Genomic DNA, 19586 nt, shown 5'->3' with positions numbered 1-19586 from the left:
AGATGGTACCTGGTCTTGATAGGTATCAGTACTTTTCAAGCTCTTCAATATCTCGCACCATCAGCACTTTTGCTTCCTCAGGCGTTCCGTTCCATTTAATGTATATTTTACAATTGACTACCCACGTGTGTTGAATCTTGCGTTGCTTTTTAAGATATCTTGCCTTTTTGGCGATATCAGCATTCTTCCGTGTTAAGTGATCGTTCATATATACGTCGGTACCCTTCAACTTGCGACCTTGTTTCAGCAGCATTGTCTTGTTTTTTCGACTGATAAATCTCACGATGATGGCTGGCGGTCTGTCATTCCTCATCGGCATTGAGTGGCACGCCTCGATGTGCTCCAAGTCCAACGTTATTCCCTTGCTCCGAAGGTAAGATGCCACTTGTTGCTCCACCGAGTTTTCCTCCTGCTGGCTGGGTTCCCCGTCGTCCGTGGCCACCGCACGCGCATAAGTGCGCGGTCGGATCTTATAAATGACTTTCCAATATATGGATTTAAAATTAAGACGTTGCCGGTAAAATGTTGTCTGTAAAAGTTGTAAAGCAATAAAACAAACAACAAAAATGAATGAAATGAACAAAAAACATTTTTTGTAATGGGTAAAAAAAATATTTTTCAAAAAGATCATGTGACTAGTGTTGGGTTTTGTGTTGTTTTTTTCCTTAGTGTGACTTGTCTCTGTGATTACCCATTGATTTCACCTGTCGTGCCTGCACATAGTGAGTCCTCCTGTATTACCCAGCTGTTCCTCGTTGTCTCGTTACCCCTTGTCTGCATGTGTGTGTGTATAAAAGCACCCAGTTTCTTTTCAGTCCTTGTTGCGTCATTGTCAATGTAAGTGTCTATGTCAACGTCAAAGTCCATGTCAGGTTCTCATCAGCAGTATTCACGCCTATCCAAGCCCTTGTGTTCCAAGTGAGTTTTTGAAAAGCAGTCTTTTGTTAGTGACAGTTTTTGTTTGCCTCAGTGCCTTCTTTGGATTATCACAGCCTTTGTTTGTACTTTGTTTTTCGTTGGCTTTAATTAAATCATTTTTGCACCATTCATCTGCCTTGCCTACATTTCCCTGCATTTGGGTCCACCTTGCCCGCCCGCGCTCCCTGACAACTAGCACCTTAGAGACGGTCATTTGCTTTGCTAAGCCACCCCCAAAAAACACTGGAGGTCAGAAGAGGCAAGATGGATATACATCATTTTTTTCAAACCTAAGCTTTCAAAAGCGACAACTACTGAGCGAGAACCAAGAACTGAAGATGTGGACCATGAAACACCGGAGAGCATCGCCAAAATGGTGAGCGGAATTTCAGTTGGCTCCACTTCAGACGTTAACCCCCAAAAATGGAAACAAGGTAAAAAAAAAAAAAAAAGTTCATTTTCAACGTATTATTATAAATGATGTTCCTGGCTGAAATATTCAGCCAAAACAGATGCGGCGTCTACTTCTCCACGAGGTAAGACAGAAAAACGCACACACGCAGACGCACACACAGCTGGGATGCCTGTATGTACGAGCATGGGCTAAGCTACTATCGGAGCATATATCGTGTAAGTTGATTTTATTGCTGACACTGCGTTTCGGGGTCATCAACATTTTTGGCCCCTCTTGCCAGAAAAGTCAAACTCCACCTTATGGTTTTACCACGCGATACTTTTTACTTTGACTTGAGTAGATTTGTGATGAAACACAACTCTTACTCCACTACTTTGGGCTACACTAGTCATTACATTTTTCGTCTTTATTGTACATATTGACTTTATTCTCGCAAGAGGTGCCGACAGTGGCCGTCTCAGTTGTACCAATGAGACGTCGCAACAATAACCACATGACTCCATTATACGTTATAAGTAGCGGTAACAATGTTTGTTCTCCGCTAGAGGGCACTCATGCTCTGGGTGGTGATTCATCGTGTTGTTCTGGTCTGAATTTGAGGGTTTGTGTGTCATCTTTTTGGCCGGATAGGTTATAGTACAGTATGATAATGACAGTCCATCTACTAGTAGATGAAGTTGTGCTTTGAAAAAAATATATAACATTATTATTTTATTTTTTTTCATCAGACATTGTAAGCAGTTACTGACAAAGTTACTCCTTACTAGAGTATTCTTTTCAACGAATATTTTTTACTTGTACTTGAGGAATGTTTTGGATAACTACTTTTGCTTTTAACCACCTCAGGTCAGACCTCGAAAAACTCTTGAGTCTGGTCACTCGTACATCGAAGCGCCACTATTTTTGCTATTTGACTATCACTTCACCATTAGCAAATGGACTGGACGTTTGTCGCCGTCAATGACACAAAAACACGATCATTCAGAGGCAGCTCTGTGTGTTAATCTTGTCTGAACACAAAATTGGAATTGCCAGTGGGTCCAATGCGTGTCCATTGGCTCTTGATTCAACTCATCGTTGACCATAGCAAATTGAGCCAAGTCTTATCACCAAATTCACAACAACATTTGGAATGTCTTGCAGTCCTCTCCAGCATTTACCACCTACAATATATGCAAGCAGAAAGCTGTTGTGGTGAGAGTTAATACTGGCTCGGAATAAGACTGGTTTGGTTTAACAGAGGTCAGAGGGGGGGTTTGAATGACATGAGAAGGTAATCCCATGAAAACGGGAAGTGCGACTACAACAGTTGGCCGATATCCAACCTTATTCTGACCTACTAACGAGCACATGAAATCAACTAATTTTACAGATCAAAAATGTCATTTATTTACACACTGTGGTTATGATCTCCAATAACACTCCAAAGTCTATCTTTTTGTTCTTAGTATTTTACTCATTGCCTGCTATTGACAGCTGTAGACATCCAACTCATTTAAACTGGAAAGAATGGTTGTGAATGCTCATCTTTCAGTGTCATTGGCGACACTAGATATCCAATTCATTTTGACTGGAAGGGTTGGCAGTGGTCAGTCGCTGCTAGCCTCTCCTAGCCAAAATGGATATGGAGGTCTGGTGCCGTCAATGGCAACCATACGTTGTGTAAAAATGAGTGCCCTATATAGGATTAAAATTGCAAATCTTTTATTCAGGGTCAAGAAAATGAATGTTTAATAGTTAACACATTTTCTCTTTTTAAGAAATGAACTTCTGATGGAAGGGGGAAAAAAAAAAGAGCAAAAGTCACTGACCATCCATGTCAAAGTGTTTCCAGATGTCGATGAACTGGGCGGTTGTGAGCTCGGCCAGGTGCAGGTGAGGTTGCCGAGTCTGGGCTGCCATCTCGTCTCTCCCCCGTGGATTGGATGCACTTGCACGCAGGGCCGGCCCAGGCCACTTAGGGGCCCTAAGCAAAATAATGCCAAGGGGCCCATATTTTTGGCCCACCATTTCGTCACAGAGCACTGTGAAACCCATACATGCAATCCAACCCATACGTCCACATTTTGTATATTAATCAGATTTTGTTGCACTGCATACTCAAACTTCTCACCCCAAACGATTGCCAGTACTTACAGTAGATGGCGCCAAACCTTTTTCTGATTGGCATACTACTTGATAATAATGAAATGACTATATCTACGCTCTCCAGTCCAAATGCATATTATGCCAATATTTCGTTTTACTACAATCAGCGGAAGCCGTACATTTGCCGTTGCCGACAGGTGACAGCTTGCTCCGCTTTACTTGATTCGCTCCAGGCTTTTGCCCTGCAGCTAATGGCAATTACCAGTACGACATATTGACCAGCTCTGCTGACAACAGCGTTCAAGTTGGAGTGTCTTGCACAACAACAACAACAACATCAACAACATGCTCAATTACCGCGAAACTGTTGTAGGGCTGAAGCTACAGAATATTTTAGTAGTCGATTAATTGATGGACTAGTCAGTTGGAATAATCGAGTAATCAGATAAGGAACATGAAAAATTAAAATACCTGAGCTCAGCCTCAAAGAGTATATATAATATATATATATATATATATATATATATATGTAATATACATATATATATATATATATATATGTAATATATATATATATGTAATATATAGATACATATATAAATATTTTTTTAAATGAGGATCTATGTACAACAAAAGAACAATTGGCTAACTTGCATAGAGAAAGTCAGCTAGCATATAAATGCTATAAAATGCTAAAGTTTTTTTCACAATGCTCTTAACAAATGGTTCAGACACATATTCCCACAAAAAACGGCTAAATATACCTATAAACTAAATTATGAATGCATTAAAAAACATTAGCTCAAACAAAAACTTAGCTTACGTTGGTGTTAACAGGGAGCAGTTGGATTCAGCCATGTAAAAAGAGGCAGACCAGAGGGCAGTGTATCCACCCTAATCAATAAAAGTAAATGCAAACACTTTCAAAATAAACCATGACAACGCCACTTTCATTAAACGAATACTCGAAGCAACAACATTTAATTCGAATGTTTTTTCTAATCGAATACTCGAGTTCATCGATTAATCGTTGCAGCACTATACTGTTGTTTCTTTTCTTCTCCGATTTTCTTCTTTCCTTTCTCTGCTCCAGAGGGATAAATTCTCTTCCACATATCCGTGCATCTATTTTCCAAGCAAGTTTGAGCACCAATCATCGCAAAGCAGGTTTAACGTCACTCCCCAGGTTGCCAGATTGTAATGACAAGAAAATGGATGTTTGCATAGATCAACGGCAATGCGCGCCACATTATTCACGATGCTCTATTAACAACGTATAAAATGAGGTTTCCAGATTGGGGCCCCGCCCCCGAGTGGTCAGGGGCCCTAAGCAGCTGCATAGTCTGCGTATATGCTGGGCCGGCCTTGATCCTATCCTATTGTTTAGCCACAACTGGATTCATTACCTTGTTACTTTTAATCCTTCACACAGCCGCTGGAAACAAATGTTTTATCCATCTGCAGGCGACCATCGTGATTTTACAGCACTATTTGGGTGTGTGTCTGCCTTAAGGCAAAACACTACCGCTTTTGTCCAACGGCGTCGCTGAAATTGACTAAAACTGAACAGTTTCCAAGTGTTGCCATTGACAGCACTTAAACCTCCACTCCATTTGAACTGGAAGGGCTGGAAGCGAACGAACGTATTCGCTGTCCCCCTCCTTGTTCAAATGGAGTGGATGTTTACTAGTGACAAACAGATTGAAATTCACAGACAAAAAAAATAAACTAAATGATTGTACACGTACATGACAAAGCAGTACTAACAATGCATTTGTAATTGCAATCATTTTCTGGGAGAAATTGAGCATTAACTGACAGAATTGCATGGGTGCCAATACTTTTGGCCAGCAGTGTACGTCGGCTCCTTCATTGATGATGTGAGTATGCGTTGTAAAGTGAATTAAAGTCGCTGCACATAGACTGTGAACATTCCTCACAATGCTTGGTGGAGAAACAGTTGTGTTGATGTCTTTTTGGGTCCGTTTTTTTTTTCCGATCGTACACAATCGTGATCTAGTTTTTATCGGCCATGACTGTTTGCTTGGATGACCAAACGTCCTCTTTGCCCGGACATGTCCACTTTTCACGTCCTGTCCGTTGCATCCGGCCTGATTTATAAATTTGTGAAAATGTCGGATTTTCATGATTTTTCACGGGAACAATTTGAGGAGAATCGCCTGCCTGCATTGACGTGGCTCCTACTAGTAGTGTGAGAAGTAGTAGTTCTGAGAGACGTTTATGCTGTTGTATTGTGTGTCGATGTGCTGACTTTATGCAATAATATGGGCCATCAGTTGACCCTTTGCGGTGCGTTGCTGCCACCTGCTGGTCAGAATAATTCGCGGCATCTGTTTTTTTTTGTCACGGTTTTGCCCATAAGCTCATTCACTTTCACAGTGCGGTTGTCTAGCGGTAGCATTGACACTCGTGAATGCTTTCGGTTACGTTTCTGCCTCGGAAACAAATGTCTAAGTATTTTATGTGTATAATAACATATGGATGGGCAGTGTATGTATACCTAAGTGGTGAAGGGTCACATGTACAAAACTTCTTAAGTTGTGGTGTCTTGTAGAGGCCAGCCAATCGGAAGGCCACAGTGCATTGTGGGTTGAATCGTTATTTTGAGTGTACACTTATTGTAAACAACTGAGCAGTGAGAATCGTCTTTGCTTTCATCATTGTCTTTGATAAATGGGACACTCGTGTTGTTTGAAAGGCGATAATTCAGTACATTTATTTATTCCATGGACAGCACAGAGCTCTCCTTTGCTGCAGCAGTTATAAAGTACGAGGAGTCGGGTCAATGTGCGCATGGACTCATTTTTCCGTTCAAAATTAAGGCGATAAAAAAAGGGCAATTCAACAGAAAATTGCTCAGCTCTTTCAGAGAGAGGAAAGAATTGAAGAGGCTTATTTCATTAAATTTTGTTACATTTGTTAGATGGGGAGGTTCAGAACATCTTCCATGTCAATGTGCGATCTTCAAAATACATTCCATTTCACTGTAAGTCATTTGTATTTTTTGTGACATGATTATTTGACAAAAAATTTTCACAATTGTAATTCTATGTTCTTTCGGAGTTCAATTTTTGCATTTAGACGTGAGGAAATGAGGGAAAATAAAGAGATAGAGGTTGGGAGAGGTTGGGGTTTCTGCTATTTTATTAACTGTTACATTGAAAAATACAATTTTGAATGAAAATCAACTTCTCATGTTTACCTTGTGATAGGATGTGTAATGCAGTAGCCTAATGCATGTGTAATACCGTTTTATTTTTATGTGTGTAAAAAAAAAATTCTGGCTCCGTTCATGTCGGGGAGTTCCAGCAATGAATTCTAGCCACTTTCCCCTCTGGCGGTCACCCTAGTTAAGAGCCGTCATGGCGTCAACATCCTGAGAAGAAGCAGCACCTCCCATTTTACTGCGCTGGCAGCCTCAAATCAGCCTGACGTTGGTGACTGTCACATCATCCTCCACCAACAGCCTGTGGATATCTTGCAGATCATAACCATCATTCTCGTATTCCACCTCAAAGTCGTTGCCGACGGCCAAGCGGAAAATGTCGTCGCCGCACTCGATGGTCATCTGTAAAAGAATGCATGATTAGTCCAGCCGACGTGAGAAGAAGCTCCAACCACCTCAATTTTTTGTAATTTGATGGTGTGCCTAAAATGACATAATGACCTCAAAGTCGCTTCCGGCTGCGAAGGGGAAGGAGTCCTTTTTGACGATCTTGTTGACATACTTTCCATCAACATGACTCCCGATGCGGGTCAATAGCTCAAGGTCCCCATCTTTGAAATCAACTTCGATGCGCATCGGGGTGTCTTCACCGTGGCCCAAAGATAGGTGGACGATAAACCTGCAATACAGACAGGTAGTTCTTGTAACAGCGAACCTAACACAACGTGGGGGAATGGTGACAATTACTTGGTTGGGTTCGGCTTCACTTTTCCTTGGATGACGATGATGCAGCCAGCGTATAGACGCTCTTTGAACAGCACTTCGGAAACTTCCTGCACGCACACATAAAGGCAGCGTGAAATTGATATATCAGTCAAGCGCTAATCGCTATGGGCAACCTCCAGAACATGCCAACTACAACTCATACAATCGTCAACTCACCTGGTACACATCCACTTGGAGGTTGCAAGTGCCTTTAATGCCGTTGTACATAATCTCATCGCTATCTGGTATTGAAACAAACATCAACCAAGGTAGGACACATGAGATTTGACATTAAGATTTTAAGTGTGAGTGAGCACATTGCATATTAGGAAGCCATGAATCTTCCCAGCTAAATAATCAGCACACCATGTGATCCTGTGCTCCATCGGTAGACCACATTCAAGCTGCGTCCGCAACACGGTCACGTTTCACAGATGTATATGAGCGCAGAACACTTGCAGCCTCGGAGTCAGAAGTATGATAGTGCACAATTTGCCAACTAAGCAAATGTATTTGATTGATAGGCAGCTAATAATGATGCCTGAATCTCTCAGAATGGAAAAAGTATTAGTGGTACAAGTAGGCCTCTATTATCAATCGTATGCAAGCTCATTCTTAAAGTAGACGAAAGACTAACTGAACTATATGAGGGGCCGTACAAGACATTTTTCATTCTGGCCCTCACACACACATACATTCTCCATTCACATACATATTCACCCTCACACACATATATTCTCCTCTCACATTCATATATTATTCACTCTCCAAACTACGGCCCGCCTCCACATTCGGTCCGGCCCCCTGAACAATCAATTTCTTTTTTTTCCAATAGTGTTATTTATTTCCTGGCTTTTTTCTGTGAAGAACCCAGAGGGCTATTTGGTTATTATCTATTTAATTAATAGTGATAATATTATATTATGTTGAGGTAATTATCGAGGTTTGATTGATTAAATATTTGCTTGGTTGATTGATTGAATATTTGCTTGTGCTCATACATACCATAAATACATAATGCCATATTTTTCTTACTTATATAACCAGTAAATGATTATTGCTTGCTATACCAGGTTGTAGTATAATGCTTAAGTGTTACAAAGGGTAAAAGGGGGTCGGGATGACAACTATTTTGCTTCATGGCCGCATCATTGCGTAACTAGACCTTCCGAGGCATCTTCAGCACCTGGCGTCTGGACTTCCGTCTAGACCTTCGAGGACAATTTTCCATCCATGGCCGCAGCGTTGCATAACTGAAGTGTCTGGATTACATAAGATCTTGCTTCCACATGTGTATTCACTTAGTTCCACCTACATGCACACACATATCCAATCGAAAACCACATGGGTGTCTCCAGCTTGCTCTCCCCTCCCTTAGGGCGACATCCATCTTTGTTTAGGACAAACCCCTAAATAAAATACCAAGGAGGATATTTTTCCTCGAGATCAATTTTGGTGACTCACGAGTCACATGTTGCTCTCCTTGGCCAAGAAAACTGAGTGTCTTCTCTCCTTATGTCTACCTAAAGATCTATTTTTGAACTTGACATATTATCTTTATTTTATATTATTAATTTTATTTACTTTTGTTCCGTGAAGAATCCAGAAAGGGTTATTTGATTGTGGCTTTCTGAAAAACAATTCATTTTTGCATTTAGGCACTCCTGCAATCGTCACACTTTTTCTGTTACAAACTGACCCGGCCCCTCATCAGAGAAGGGAAAAGTTATGTGGCTCTCACAGGAAAAAGTTTGAGAATCCCCTGCTCTAATCGAAAGCACAGTGTAGTATAGTTGGTGCACACCAACAGAAGGCGCCAACTCACCTTGGCATCGCTTGCAGATGTAACGTCTAAGGGAGGTGCAGGAGAGGTCGTTCAAGCGACCTCGACGTCCCCCCATCTCAACACAGTCTTCATTTTGGAGGTTAGGCTCACCTGCATCCCAGAGCCTGCACAGAAGTACCTTTCATACCGAGATCCTGCTATAAAACAACCTTTCGGCAGCTGCTCTGAAGCTCATCCCTAGTTGAGCATCAGTCGCATTTACAAATCAAGTGCAAAAAAAAAAAAAATCAATACATGAAATTATCCTTAAAAATATATAGTTAAAAAATATATATATATGATTTTGCTCAGTAAGAAGATTTTTTTTGTAATGATCACGTTTATTTCTTATAAGTGTGTTTCTTAGATGGACTTTTAGATGGAATTTTGTAAACCAGTGAAAAAATAATGGATATATGGGAATCAGTTTCTCATTTATGCCTCGTTTCACTGTAATGCAGTAATGCATGTGTGAAACCTTTCATTCATTCCATTTCTGAGCCGCTTATCCTCAAGAGGGTCACGGCTGGAGCCAATCCCAGATAACTGTGGGCGGTAGACGGGGTACGCGCTGAATCGGTTACCAGCCAATTGCAAGGCATAAGGAGACGAACAACCATTAGGCGGGGTACGCGCTGAATCGGTTACCAGCCAATTGCAGGGCACAAGGAGACGAACAACCATTCGCGCGCACACACTCGTACCTAGGGACAATTTAGTGTGGTCGATTAGCCTACCATGCATGTTTTTGGGATGTGGGGAAACTGGAGTACCCGAAGAAAACCCAAGCAGGCATGGGCAGAACATGCAAACTCCACACAGGAAGGCCAGAGCGTTTTTCAAAAAACCCTTGATCCCAGGACTGTGAGGCCGACGTGCTAACCACTGTGTGTGTGTGAAACCTGTTGTGTTTTATTGTGTGCTCTATTTAAAACTGTGCGAAAAGCACAACCACCCCCCCCCCACCCCCCCCCCCCACCCCCAAAAAAAAGGGCTCCGTGCCTACCCTTATGTCAGGGAGTTCCGGCAAGATATTCTACGCCGTTAACACACACGCGCGTAACGTAAACGTTGAAGGACTGTGATTGGTCCGCTCTTTTTCCGGTTCAGCACAACACCGCCGCCATTTTCAAACATTCGCACACGTCTTCTGTGTTGCCCACGCGTCAACATTTGTTGTTCAGTATTGATTAGCTGCAGCTGCAAATGCACTCTTTTCGGTTGCGCAAAATTGTTCAAGCCCACACCTCCTCTAGTGGCATGGTGGTGAGTTACAGAGCAAACTGTTCCCGTGACGCAGAAGTTCAAGTGCGCAATGACGGCGTAGGGCAGGCTTCACTAAATCCGGACCTCGGTGCCACTTTTCCTGTCGTGTTTTCCATGTCTCCCTCCTCCAACACACCTGAATCAATATAATCAGGATCATTATCAGGCTTCTGGAGAGGTTGCTGATGACATAATCATTTGATTCAGGTGTGTTAGGGGAGAGAGACGTGGAAAACACGACAGGAAAAGTGGCACCGGGGTCCGGTAGTGTTGTATCGGTCGCGAATGATTCGTTCTTTTTGAACGAATTGTTTGGGTGAACGAGACCGAACTAATCACCATCTGCACTGATTCGTTCTATGAAGTTGGTGCTTGTTCACTGCGTGGGAGGGCGTTGAGCAAGCGGCAGCGTCTTCTGACATCGCACACGACCAATCAGACGCCAGCCTCATCGCGGGCAGGGGAGGGACCGGAAACAGAATCAGGGCGTATGTCACTCACTTCCACGTGTGGCCAATAAGCAGCCAGCGTGCAGGCAAGGGGGCAAGACTGAGTTTTGTCACTTTCCGTTCAGTGACTCGGTCCTCCGGTTCCTGACCTAGCTTGCTGCTAACGTGACTTTCCAGTAATGACTATGCGGTGAACGAATCAAAAAATGAAAGGAAAGGACTTTGTCACATATTTGTTAACGTGGAGCCTATCAAATGCAGCTCAAAAAGACAAAAACACCACACAAATCTAGCGAGCATGGTTTAGTGTACTACTTTTCTCAACAGACTCGGGACTACCTATTACGACATACTATCAAATTTACAGTAATTTAAAACACGGGTAGCTACGAGGCAAGCAAAAGCTGAGCTGCGGTCGCGTGACGGCAATGAAGGGGGCAAAGAACTGTCACTATATGGAGGCTTCATGGCAGCGATATTTACCTCATATGTGCACAGAAAAAAAGAATAGTATGATCACCATAATACTGATTTGCAATGAAACGGTATACACATGTCCATTTTTTCCAAGTGTTTTATTTTTTTTTTCCCATGTCAGGTGTTGGTTGGTTTGACAAATTATGTCAATCCGTCCATCATGTGCTACTCAAGCGCCCCACAACAACGCACATGGACACGGGAGATGTCGCAATATGTCTACATTTTTCTTAACAGACTAATGAGAGTAGAAAGGCGATATCGTAAAGAGCAAACAATTATTTCTCGTCAGCATTTGACAATCTGAGATGCGGGGACGACAGGGGAGCTGACCGGATTATTTTATTTATTAATACCAGTGCAAAACGTCAATACGATCACCATAATACTGATTTGCAATGAAACTGTATATACATGTCATTTTTTTCCCGAGTGTTTTATTTTTTTCCCCCGTGTCAGGTGTTGGTTGGTTTGACAAATTATGTCAATCCGTCCATCATGCACTACTCAAGCGCCCCAAAACAACGCACGCGGACACGGGAGATGTCGCAATATGTCTACATTTTTCTTAACAGACTAATAAGGGTAGAAAGGCGACATCGTAAAGGGCAAACAACCATTTCTCGTCAGCATTTGACGATCTGAGATGCGGGGACGACAGGGGAGCTGACCGGATTATTTTATTTATTAATACCAGTGCAAAAATTCAGTACGATCATCTTAATACTGATTTGCAATTAAACTGTCAAATATCAAAATGCAGTATTGTCTTTATTTCAGAGCAGCACATTCGAAAACTAGCTATTTACACTTATAGTTTTAACAATAGTGACTAAAAATAATAGTGATGAGCATGAAAACAAAAATACAACAGAGTGAGAGGTAAATATGTGTTGGTCGTTCCATTTAGAAATTAAACTTTCGATTTATTTTTATTTTCGTGACAGCAAGCATGCTGCGTTGGCTGGTAGCAGGCTAGCAGCAGCATTGTATATGTGATCGAGAACATGCTAAAGAAAGTCCGTGCGCCCCCGACCCCAAACCCCCACTCCTCCCACAAAAGGAAAATGTTTAACCGTGTCCTAAATCGAAATGCAAGCACGAGCCATGATTTTGAGCCCATAGAACTAGGACAGACGACGCGGAAGTTCTCCCTCGCTTTTGCAGCAGCGGGTGGGAGGGAGACGAGGCTGTCTGTGAAAGCAGAATGATATTGCCTGTCACTCATTACTGAAACTACGACGAGTGGTCAATGTGCAAGAGAGGGAGGGACCAAGAATGTCACTTCCCGTTCAGTTATACTGCGAAGCGGTCTTTGGTGATTCGTTCGGCAACGTCACTTCCCGTTCAGTAACCGAACGATTCATTTGGACGGGGAGGGAGATGAGGGGGGCGAACGATTCGTTGAACGATTCGTTTGAACGAATCTTTTTACTGAACGATCCGGAATGGATTCGTTTACTCAAGTGAACGACAGATCCCGTCACTAGGGTCCGGATTTAGTGAACCCTGGCGTAGGGCCTACGGCGTCGCTCCGCTGTCACCGGAACGCAGAAGCATAAATCAGCCTTGACTAGAACCATTCTTCTTAACAAAACGGCCTGTCAAAAAACATTTCAGAAATTCTTTTTAACTAAACGGCCTGTTAAAAAGCAGATACGCTGAGGGATGTTATTTTGATCGATTCTGATTCGGTTGTGCTTTACCAATCATCTTATTGATAATAGCAGTCGCCACATAAGGCTGTTCAGTTCCCTATAAAGCAAAGAAGAAGCACTTTTCCTTGGGTGCAGCTGTCATTTTGGGTGTTATAGTGATGAGTGAGTAGGAAGTACCCAAATTTTACGTGTCTACATTACGCTTTCCTTATACTGCTTACGCTAGTTCTGATTTCAAAGGAGTTCCGTCAATCCACTTCCACGGGTATGGGCTCTTCAGGCCGATCCAGTAGTCAAAGCCATCGAGTTGTTCTTTCAACCAGTCCTGAAACAAATTGCATCAGTACTAAAGGGCACGAGAGACACTTAGTGAAAGGCCGCTCACCCTCTCCGCGCTGCTCCGGATTATCAGCAGGTGCCCCCCATTGGATGAACAGTAGCGTTTGGCATCATCCCAAGATTTAGAGTCATTGGCAAAGCAGTAACTATGTTGGTTGTTGAGCCGCCAGGGTGCCTGACAGCCCTCAGCAGACTTGGGCCGTCGAGTAGGCGATACAACCTTCTTATCAGGGCCCGTAAGAGGAGGGCCCGTAGCACGAGGGCCCGTAGTAGGAGCGACCGTAACAGGAGCTACCGTAACAGGAGGGCCCGTAGGAGGACGGCCCGTAGCAGGAGCGACCGTAGCAGGAGCGACCGTAACAGGAGGGCCCGTAACAGGAACGCCCGTAGCAGGATGGCCCGTAGCAGGAGCGACCGTAAGAGGAGGGCCCGTAGCAGGAGCGACCGTAACAGGAGGGCCCGTAACAGGAGGGCCCGTAGGAGGAGCGACCGTAGCAGGAGCGACCGTAGCAGGAGCGACCGTAACAGGAGGGCCCGTAGCAGGAGCGACCGTAGCAGGAGCGACCGTAGCAGGAGCGACCGTAACAGGAGGGCCCGTAACAGGAACGCCCGTAGCAGGATGGCCCGTAGCAGGAGCGACCGTAAGAGGAGGGCCCGTAGCAGGAGCGACCGTAACAGGAGCGACCGTAACAGGAGGGCCCGTAACAGGAGGGCCCGTAACAGGAGGGCCCGTAGGAGGAGCGACCGTAGCAGGAGCGACCGTAACAGGAGGGCGCGTAACAGGAGGGCGCGTAACAGGAGGGCGCGTAGCAGGAGGGCGCGTAGCAGGAGGGCTCGTAGGCCCGCAGCAGCGTCCTAAGGGCGTCAAGAAAAATATTCAAATAATATTTGATGATAGCAGTATTCAAAAAATTCAAAGAAAAGAAGAGCAAAACCGTTCATAATAAGTCTTTAAATAATAATGAAATCATTTTTCTAGTGGACCCTCTGCCCGTTTCACTTTTTCCTGTGATGTGATAATTTCACCACAGACCCCAGTCTCACCACCCAGCAGACGAGTGAGCTACCTGAAGGTGCTATTTTTAGCCTCCGCAATTGAGCGACGTTACGGTGACGTCAACTTCATGAAAAGACAAAAGCCCTCCGGGTCAGAAGAAAAAGAAAGAAGAGACCATAAACGTGAAGAAAAACAGAGGTTTGTTGTGATTTTTTTTCAACAGCATAAGCACGTAGACTTAGCGCAACTGCAAGCTAGCGGTTATTCACATAGAGTTTATATGACTTAGTGCTAAAGAAAGATTATACTGTATCATTAGCCAGGCTGTTGTTTTAGAAATATTTTCAGTATTCAGCCAGCTGTTGATTAGTTTCAGTTAAATTTACTCCCCCTCCAATTTTTGAGAAATTTGGACAAAGTCTATGGGGGACCCAAATTGTCTTGCTTACTTTCATGTGATGTGAACCACTTTTACCTTGTGTGAAATTTTGCCTTTCAAATAAATTTGCCTTGCCTAAAAAAGTGGCAAGGTTAATTATACAAATACACCATAAAATATGCATTAATAATTTCAAAGTTCTGTGGTATGGGGGACTAAAAGTGCCATGGATTTAAATGCAAACATTTGTTTTTAAATGTGTCATTAATTCATTAAAATGGCGATCACGTTCATGTAAAAAAAAAAAAAAAATTCAATAGGTATTTATTTGCTGTCTTATTTTATTTAATTCATTATTATTGAATAGTCCTGTGTAGTTGCAGTGCTTCAAGAATGTATTTTCTTTCAACTACGCCCATCAAAGATAGTGACCGGGTCCAATAGACAGGTACAGTAGGCTGCAAGACTTTAGGCGCTATCATGCTGGTTTGACAATGAGCAGCTATTTGACAAATATAATGTAAGATTCCACTTTCTTCTCTAGATGCTCTTCTGAAATATTTTCCTTCTGCCTCTGTACATTCTGGGCCATCTTTTACAGCGAACTTATCCACATCAGCACCAAGTCCAAGCCCACCAAGTCCAGGAAAGAAGTGCCCTTCCAAAACAACTGTCATATGAAAGTGCAATAGATGCTTTTGCATCAGTGAAGACAAGGTGAGTAAGGTTATAGGTCGAGGTGAAAAAAAGTTGCATTTTAAAGTGTTCGGTTTGTCTTTATATAGGTTTGTGTTGGTGGGGGGTGTTAATCATATTGTAACAACAATTGTAAAAGTCATCAAGATTGTGTTCAACTGCAGGTTTTTTGTTGTTGTTTGTTTTCCCTTCGGTCATTAAAAGTTCAATTATCCCTCCCCTTCCAGCACCTCAACCTATATGTATTCATGATCCAGATCAATTGAGATCACAGACAATGGTTTTGGAGCTAAGTTTCTGTTGTGTTGAAGCACATGTCTTTTGGACATTCTCTTCCTACGTTTGATACATTATGACAAAACACACACACAGGCACCACATACAAAATTATCCATCTCGCAATGTGAAACAAAACACCTGGAATGTGAAAAGTTGCATTGAAAACCTCAGTCCATGTAGAACTGTAACATATATGTATTTATTTTTTATTTTTTAATGTTAATTTTATTTATATATGAAAAAATACAATTATACATTAATACAAATCTATTGGGTTTATTGATAATTTATTGATTAAAAAAATCATTAAGATTATAATGGAATTTAAAAAAGTAGATATTTATTTATATCATAGGTAAATACTATGACCCTTTAGTATAAAACTAAAACTAACCAAAACTAAACTACAAGAGTATTTAACTGCCAAGAGTATTTAACTGCCATTAGTCAATATTTAGTATTATATATTTAGTGTTATTATATTTAGTAATAATAATACTACTAATAATATAGTATTATATAATACTATAAAATTAAATTAAAAAATAAATTATTATGAATTTATTAAATTTATTATTATTAAGTTATTAAAATTATTATAATAAAATTTAATAGTAATATTTAGTGTTATTTTTTTAATTCATAATAATTTTAATAGTTTTAAAATAGTTATATATATACATTTGTATTAATGTATAATTTTGGTTCGTTTAGCTTACTACTGACAACAACAGAAGTGCGCTTATTCTTAACTGGGAGGACTGGCTATGGATTCTCACGTTTCTGTGCCAATGACGGTGCTAGACGTCCAATCCATTTGCAGCCTTCCAAGGCAAACCGAAGTGAATTTCCAAGGCAAACCGAAGTGAATGTTTCAGGTTTTCAGTCAGTGGCGGTCAGTGAGTTAAATGAGTGGTATATCAATGCTTAAAGTCAGTCGTTAGTTTTAAATAGGCTTTACTACACCCTTTTTTCAAAAGTTCACAGTCGGATCAGAAAGTGTCTCAAAACCGCGGATGTATAATGTATTGTTTCCATTGTTTCAAATGAGACTGACAGTTTGCTTAATATGTCTAGTAATCTGACAAGTATACATTTCCCCGAGGTGGGGCCAATAAAATGCCCTTTTATATTGATCCCCTAATGATCTGAAGAAACAAATCCAGTCCCAACAACGTTTGCAGTGAACCTTGAAGTCAAATAAAAACGTGAACTCACCAAGCGAAGCCCAAATGCCAAGCACGGTCAACGCTTGGAAAAGGAGCGATTGTGCCTTCTTCATCTCTCAGGTCCAGATAGAAGATCAGCCAGATAAACTTCAGAGGAGAATTTAATACGACGCAAGCCTCTTTCGCTCTGTGACAGACACACAAGCTTGACTACGTCACGCACGCACGCACGCACGCACGCACGTCCAACGACACAAAGGCTGGAGGATGACGCTCTAAAGAACTCGTGCATCAAAAGAAAACAAACATACAAACAAAGAAGAATTCGTGCATCAAACACGTCTCAACGTCACGTGGAACATTTGGAAATTAGGGTCGTACTAGTGATGGAGAAACCTTAGCTTTCTGAAGCAGTAAATATATATCAAGCAACGTGTCGAAATGGTTCATTCAGTGTTATGAAGCATTTGCCACGAATCAGTGTGGTGAGTCACGACAGACGACACTGCTTCACCGCTGCTTTCTGTACCGCTGAAGCAAATGTGTTGAGATGGTTCCGTGCTACGAGGCATTTGACACAATTCAGTGTGGTGACATCTTCTGGACAAAAATATATTGAATTTTCATCTAACCAAATGACCAAGTGTCATCTGAACAATGAAACCTGTGGGTGGTATGGTGGTTATATACTATGTCTGATGTGCGAGCAGTAGTGGGTTTGACCACTAGCCTGAAATGTATTCTTTATTCTTCCCCCAGATTAATAAAAAAAATAAATAATAATAATAATAATAATGAAAACAAACAAACAAAAAAAAGCTGTTGTGTTACTTTTAAATGAAATACGCAAATGCTTGTGCAATAGGGAACTCTTGATGGTAGGTGTATAGAATGCTAGTGACACTGGGATGGGGATTTGGGTGATTCACACATTTTTATTTAAAAACAGAATCATCTCAGCAGCATTTGGTTTCAGCCGGTTCCTCTTTTTGCTAATGACCTCTCCAGCTTTTGAGAATATTCTCTCACATGGCACGAACAAATATACAAACTGACAGATAGACAAACAAACACAAAAACTGACAAACAGACAGACACAAAAACAAACACAAAAACTAAATTGTGTGTGTGTGTGGGGGGGGATGCGTGGGTGTGTGTGTGCGTGTACTATGGCGAGAGGCTGACGTGACTGACCTGAAAAGAAACTGCTTTTCTGTACTGTTTCTCTTTTTTATTTACCAGCTTTCAATTTAACATGTTTAACAATTGTACATGCAGTCTAAACATTAAGTATATGAAAATGTCTTGTAAACAATAAGAATTCAAGTTTGAACATTTATAACAGCTAGTATGACTTGAACAACATTATACAAATCAATACGACGACTGTGCAAACATGTCATTGTAACACAAATGACATACGACTTGAACAGTACACTTCAAACAGACAACTTATTGTTCATGGCTGATGTGACATTATTACTTTTTGCTTTTTACTTCAATGTTTCTGTGTTTTTTTCTTCTTCTTTTTTTCAGAGCATTTTTTTAAATACATGCACGCACACATGCACCCCCACCACAGAGACACACACGCTAAAGCTATATTGCTCTTATGCCAATGAAGCGTTTAAGATTTTATGATGGCAGTAATGACACAGAATAAAGCAAGCACATACAGAAAAATAGCGGTGGCCATTAAATGGTGATATTATAAGCCCCACTGTTGGATTATAATTTATGGTGAATGCTTTACCATCATAAAAGCTGTCAAAGAAATCACACACACACACACAGATACAAAATAACGCGACATACTAATTGCTAGATGCAGTCGGTGCCCAATCCACTCATTAAGTTCAGCCGTTTTGACAAGGTTAGAGCCGCTATCAGACTCCCATCACGTTCATTTGTAGCGTTAGCCGCTAGCGGCAGCCAGTAGAAAGCAATAGAAGCACTCTCTCATGAAATCGTGAAGAAAGCGGGTGAAAGCCCGCCTGGAGGCCGCCAAGAGTCTACTTAATGTCGGGTGAAAGTTTGGCTAAGCTCCCTTAAGCCCGACTCCATCACGTTTGCTTGTAGCATTAGCCGCTAGCGTTAGTCTACTGGGCTGCTGTTTGCTTGATTTCCTGATAACCACGTGACTTCACATGTAAACACACTGACTGCTTTCTTAAAGGGGAACGAACGTAGCCGAACAACACGGCGTCAAAGCGGGATGAAAAGACTATATTTACTTGTTTTATTAAATGACCAAATTTACCGACATGGTCAAAATTACGTCGGTCATCGTGAAGAATTTTGTTAACGGTCAATTTTTGGTAAACCGCCTGGCTCTGCGGAAAACTCATTTGGGTACAATGCAACAGGTATTTGGATCTGTCAGGACATCTGGTATTGAATGAAAGAGCTACTGTTCGTCTATGTACTGCCCAAAAATTACGTCTTTATGGTACAACAGACGTTATGGCCAACACATATCAAGGGGACGCCGCGTCCCCAATTTTACTACGCAGAGTGTAAAGAGTTCATTCTTGGATAATTGTGAAAAAGTGATCATCCGGGATGGAGGATCGAGCCGCTACTCCTCCGCATTGTGAGGAGCCAGCTGAGGGGGTTCGGCCATCTGGTTTGGATGCCTCCTGGACGCTTGTCCAGGAGGCTTCGCTGAATGTAAGCCAA

At 41.8% G+C, this 19586-nt stretch overlaps 1 protein-coding gene across 1 annotated transcript; it reads right to left on the bottom strand.

Moving 5' to 3' along the window:
• Positions 1–6568: 6568 nt before the first annotated feature.
• Positions 6569–17124, bottom strand: LOC130911586 (collectin-12-like). The gene is made up of 8 exons (XM_057829266.1): positions 16957–17124; positions 13434–14242; positions 13270–13373; positions 9199–9323; positions 7551–7615; positions 7356–7441; positions 7110–7287; positions 6569–7010 (listed from the first exon to the last, which is right to left on the bottom strand). The coding sequence occupies exons 1-8, from the start codon at positions 17018–17020 to the stop codon at positions 6861–6863; spliced, it is 1581 nt and encodes a 526-aa protein (XP_057685249.1). The 5' UTR covers positions 17021–17124; the 3' UTR covers positions 6569–6860.
• Positions 17125–19586: the final 2462 nt, after the last annotated feature.

Source organism: Corythoichthys intestinalis, unplaced genomic scaffold (assembly GCF_030265065.1).
Source record: "Corythoichthys intestinalis isolate RoL2023-P3 unplaced genomic scaffold, ASM3026506v1 HiC_scaffold_62, whole genome shotgun sequence".
Taxonomy (NCBI): Eukaryota; Metazoa; Chordata; class Actinopteri; order Syngnathiformes; family Syngnathidae; genus Corythoichthys; species Corythoichthys intestinalis.
Note: the sequence above shows the minus strand (reverse complement) of the source record. Positions and strands in the feature narration are given on the sequence as shown.

Coding starts and splice junctions, on each gene's coding strand:
- LOC130911586 (XM_057829266.1), bottom strand. CDS start 17,020: ATGAAGAAGGCACAATCGCTCCTTTTCCAAGCGTTGACCGTGCTTGGC. Junction 9,324..13,269: donor CCTTTGAAATCAGAACTAGC/GTAAGCAGTATA, acceptor ACTTCTGTGCAG/GCTCTGGGATGCAGGTGAGC. Junction 7,616..9,198: donor CATCTGCAAGCGATGCCAAG/GTGAGTTGGCGC, acceptor TTTCAATACCAG/ATAGCGATGAGATTATGTAC.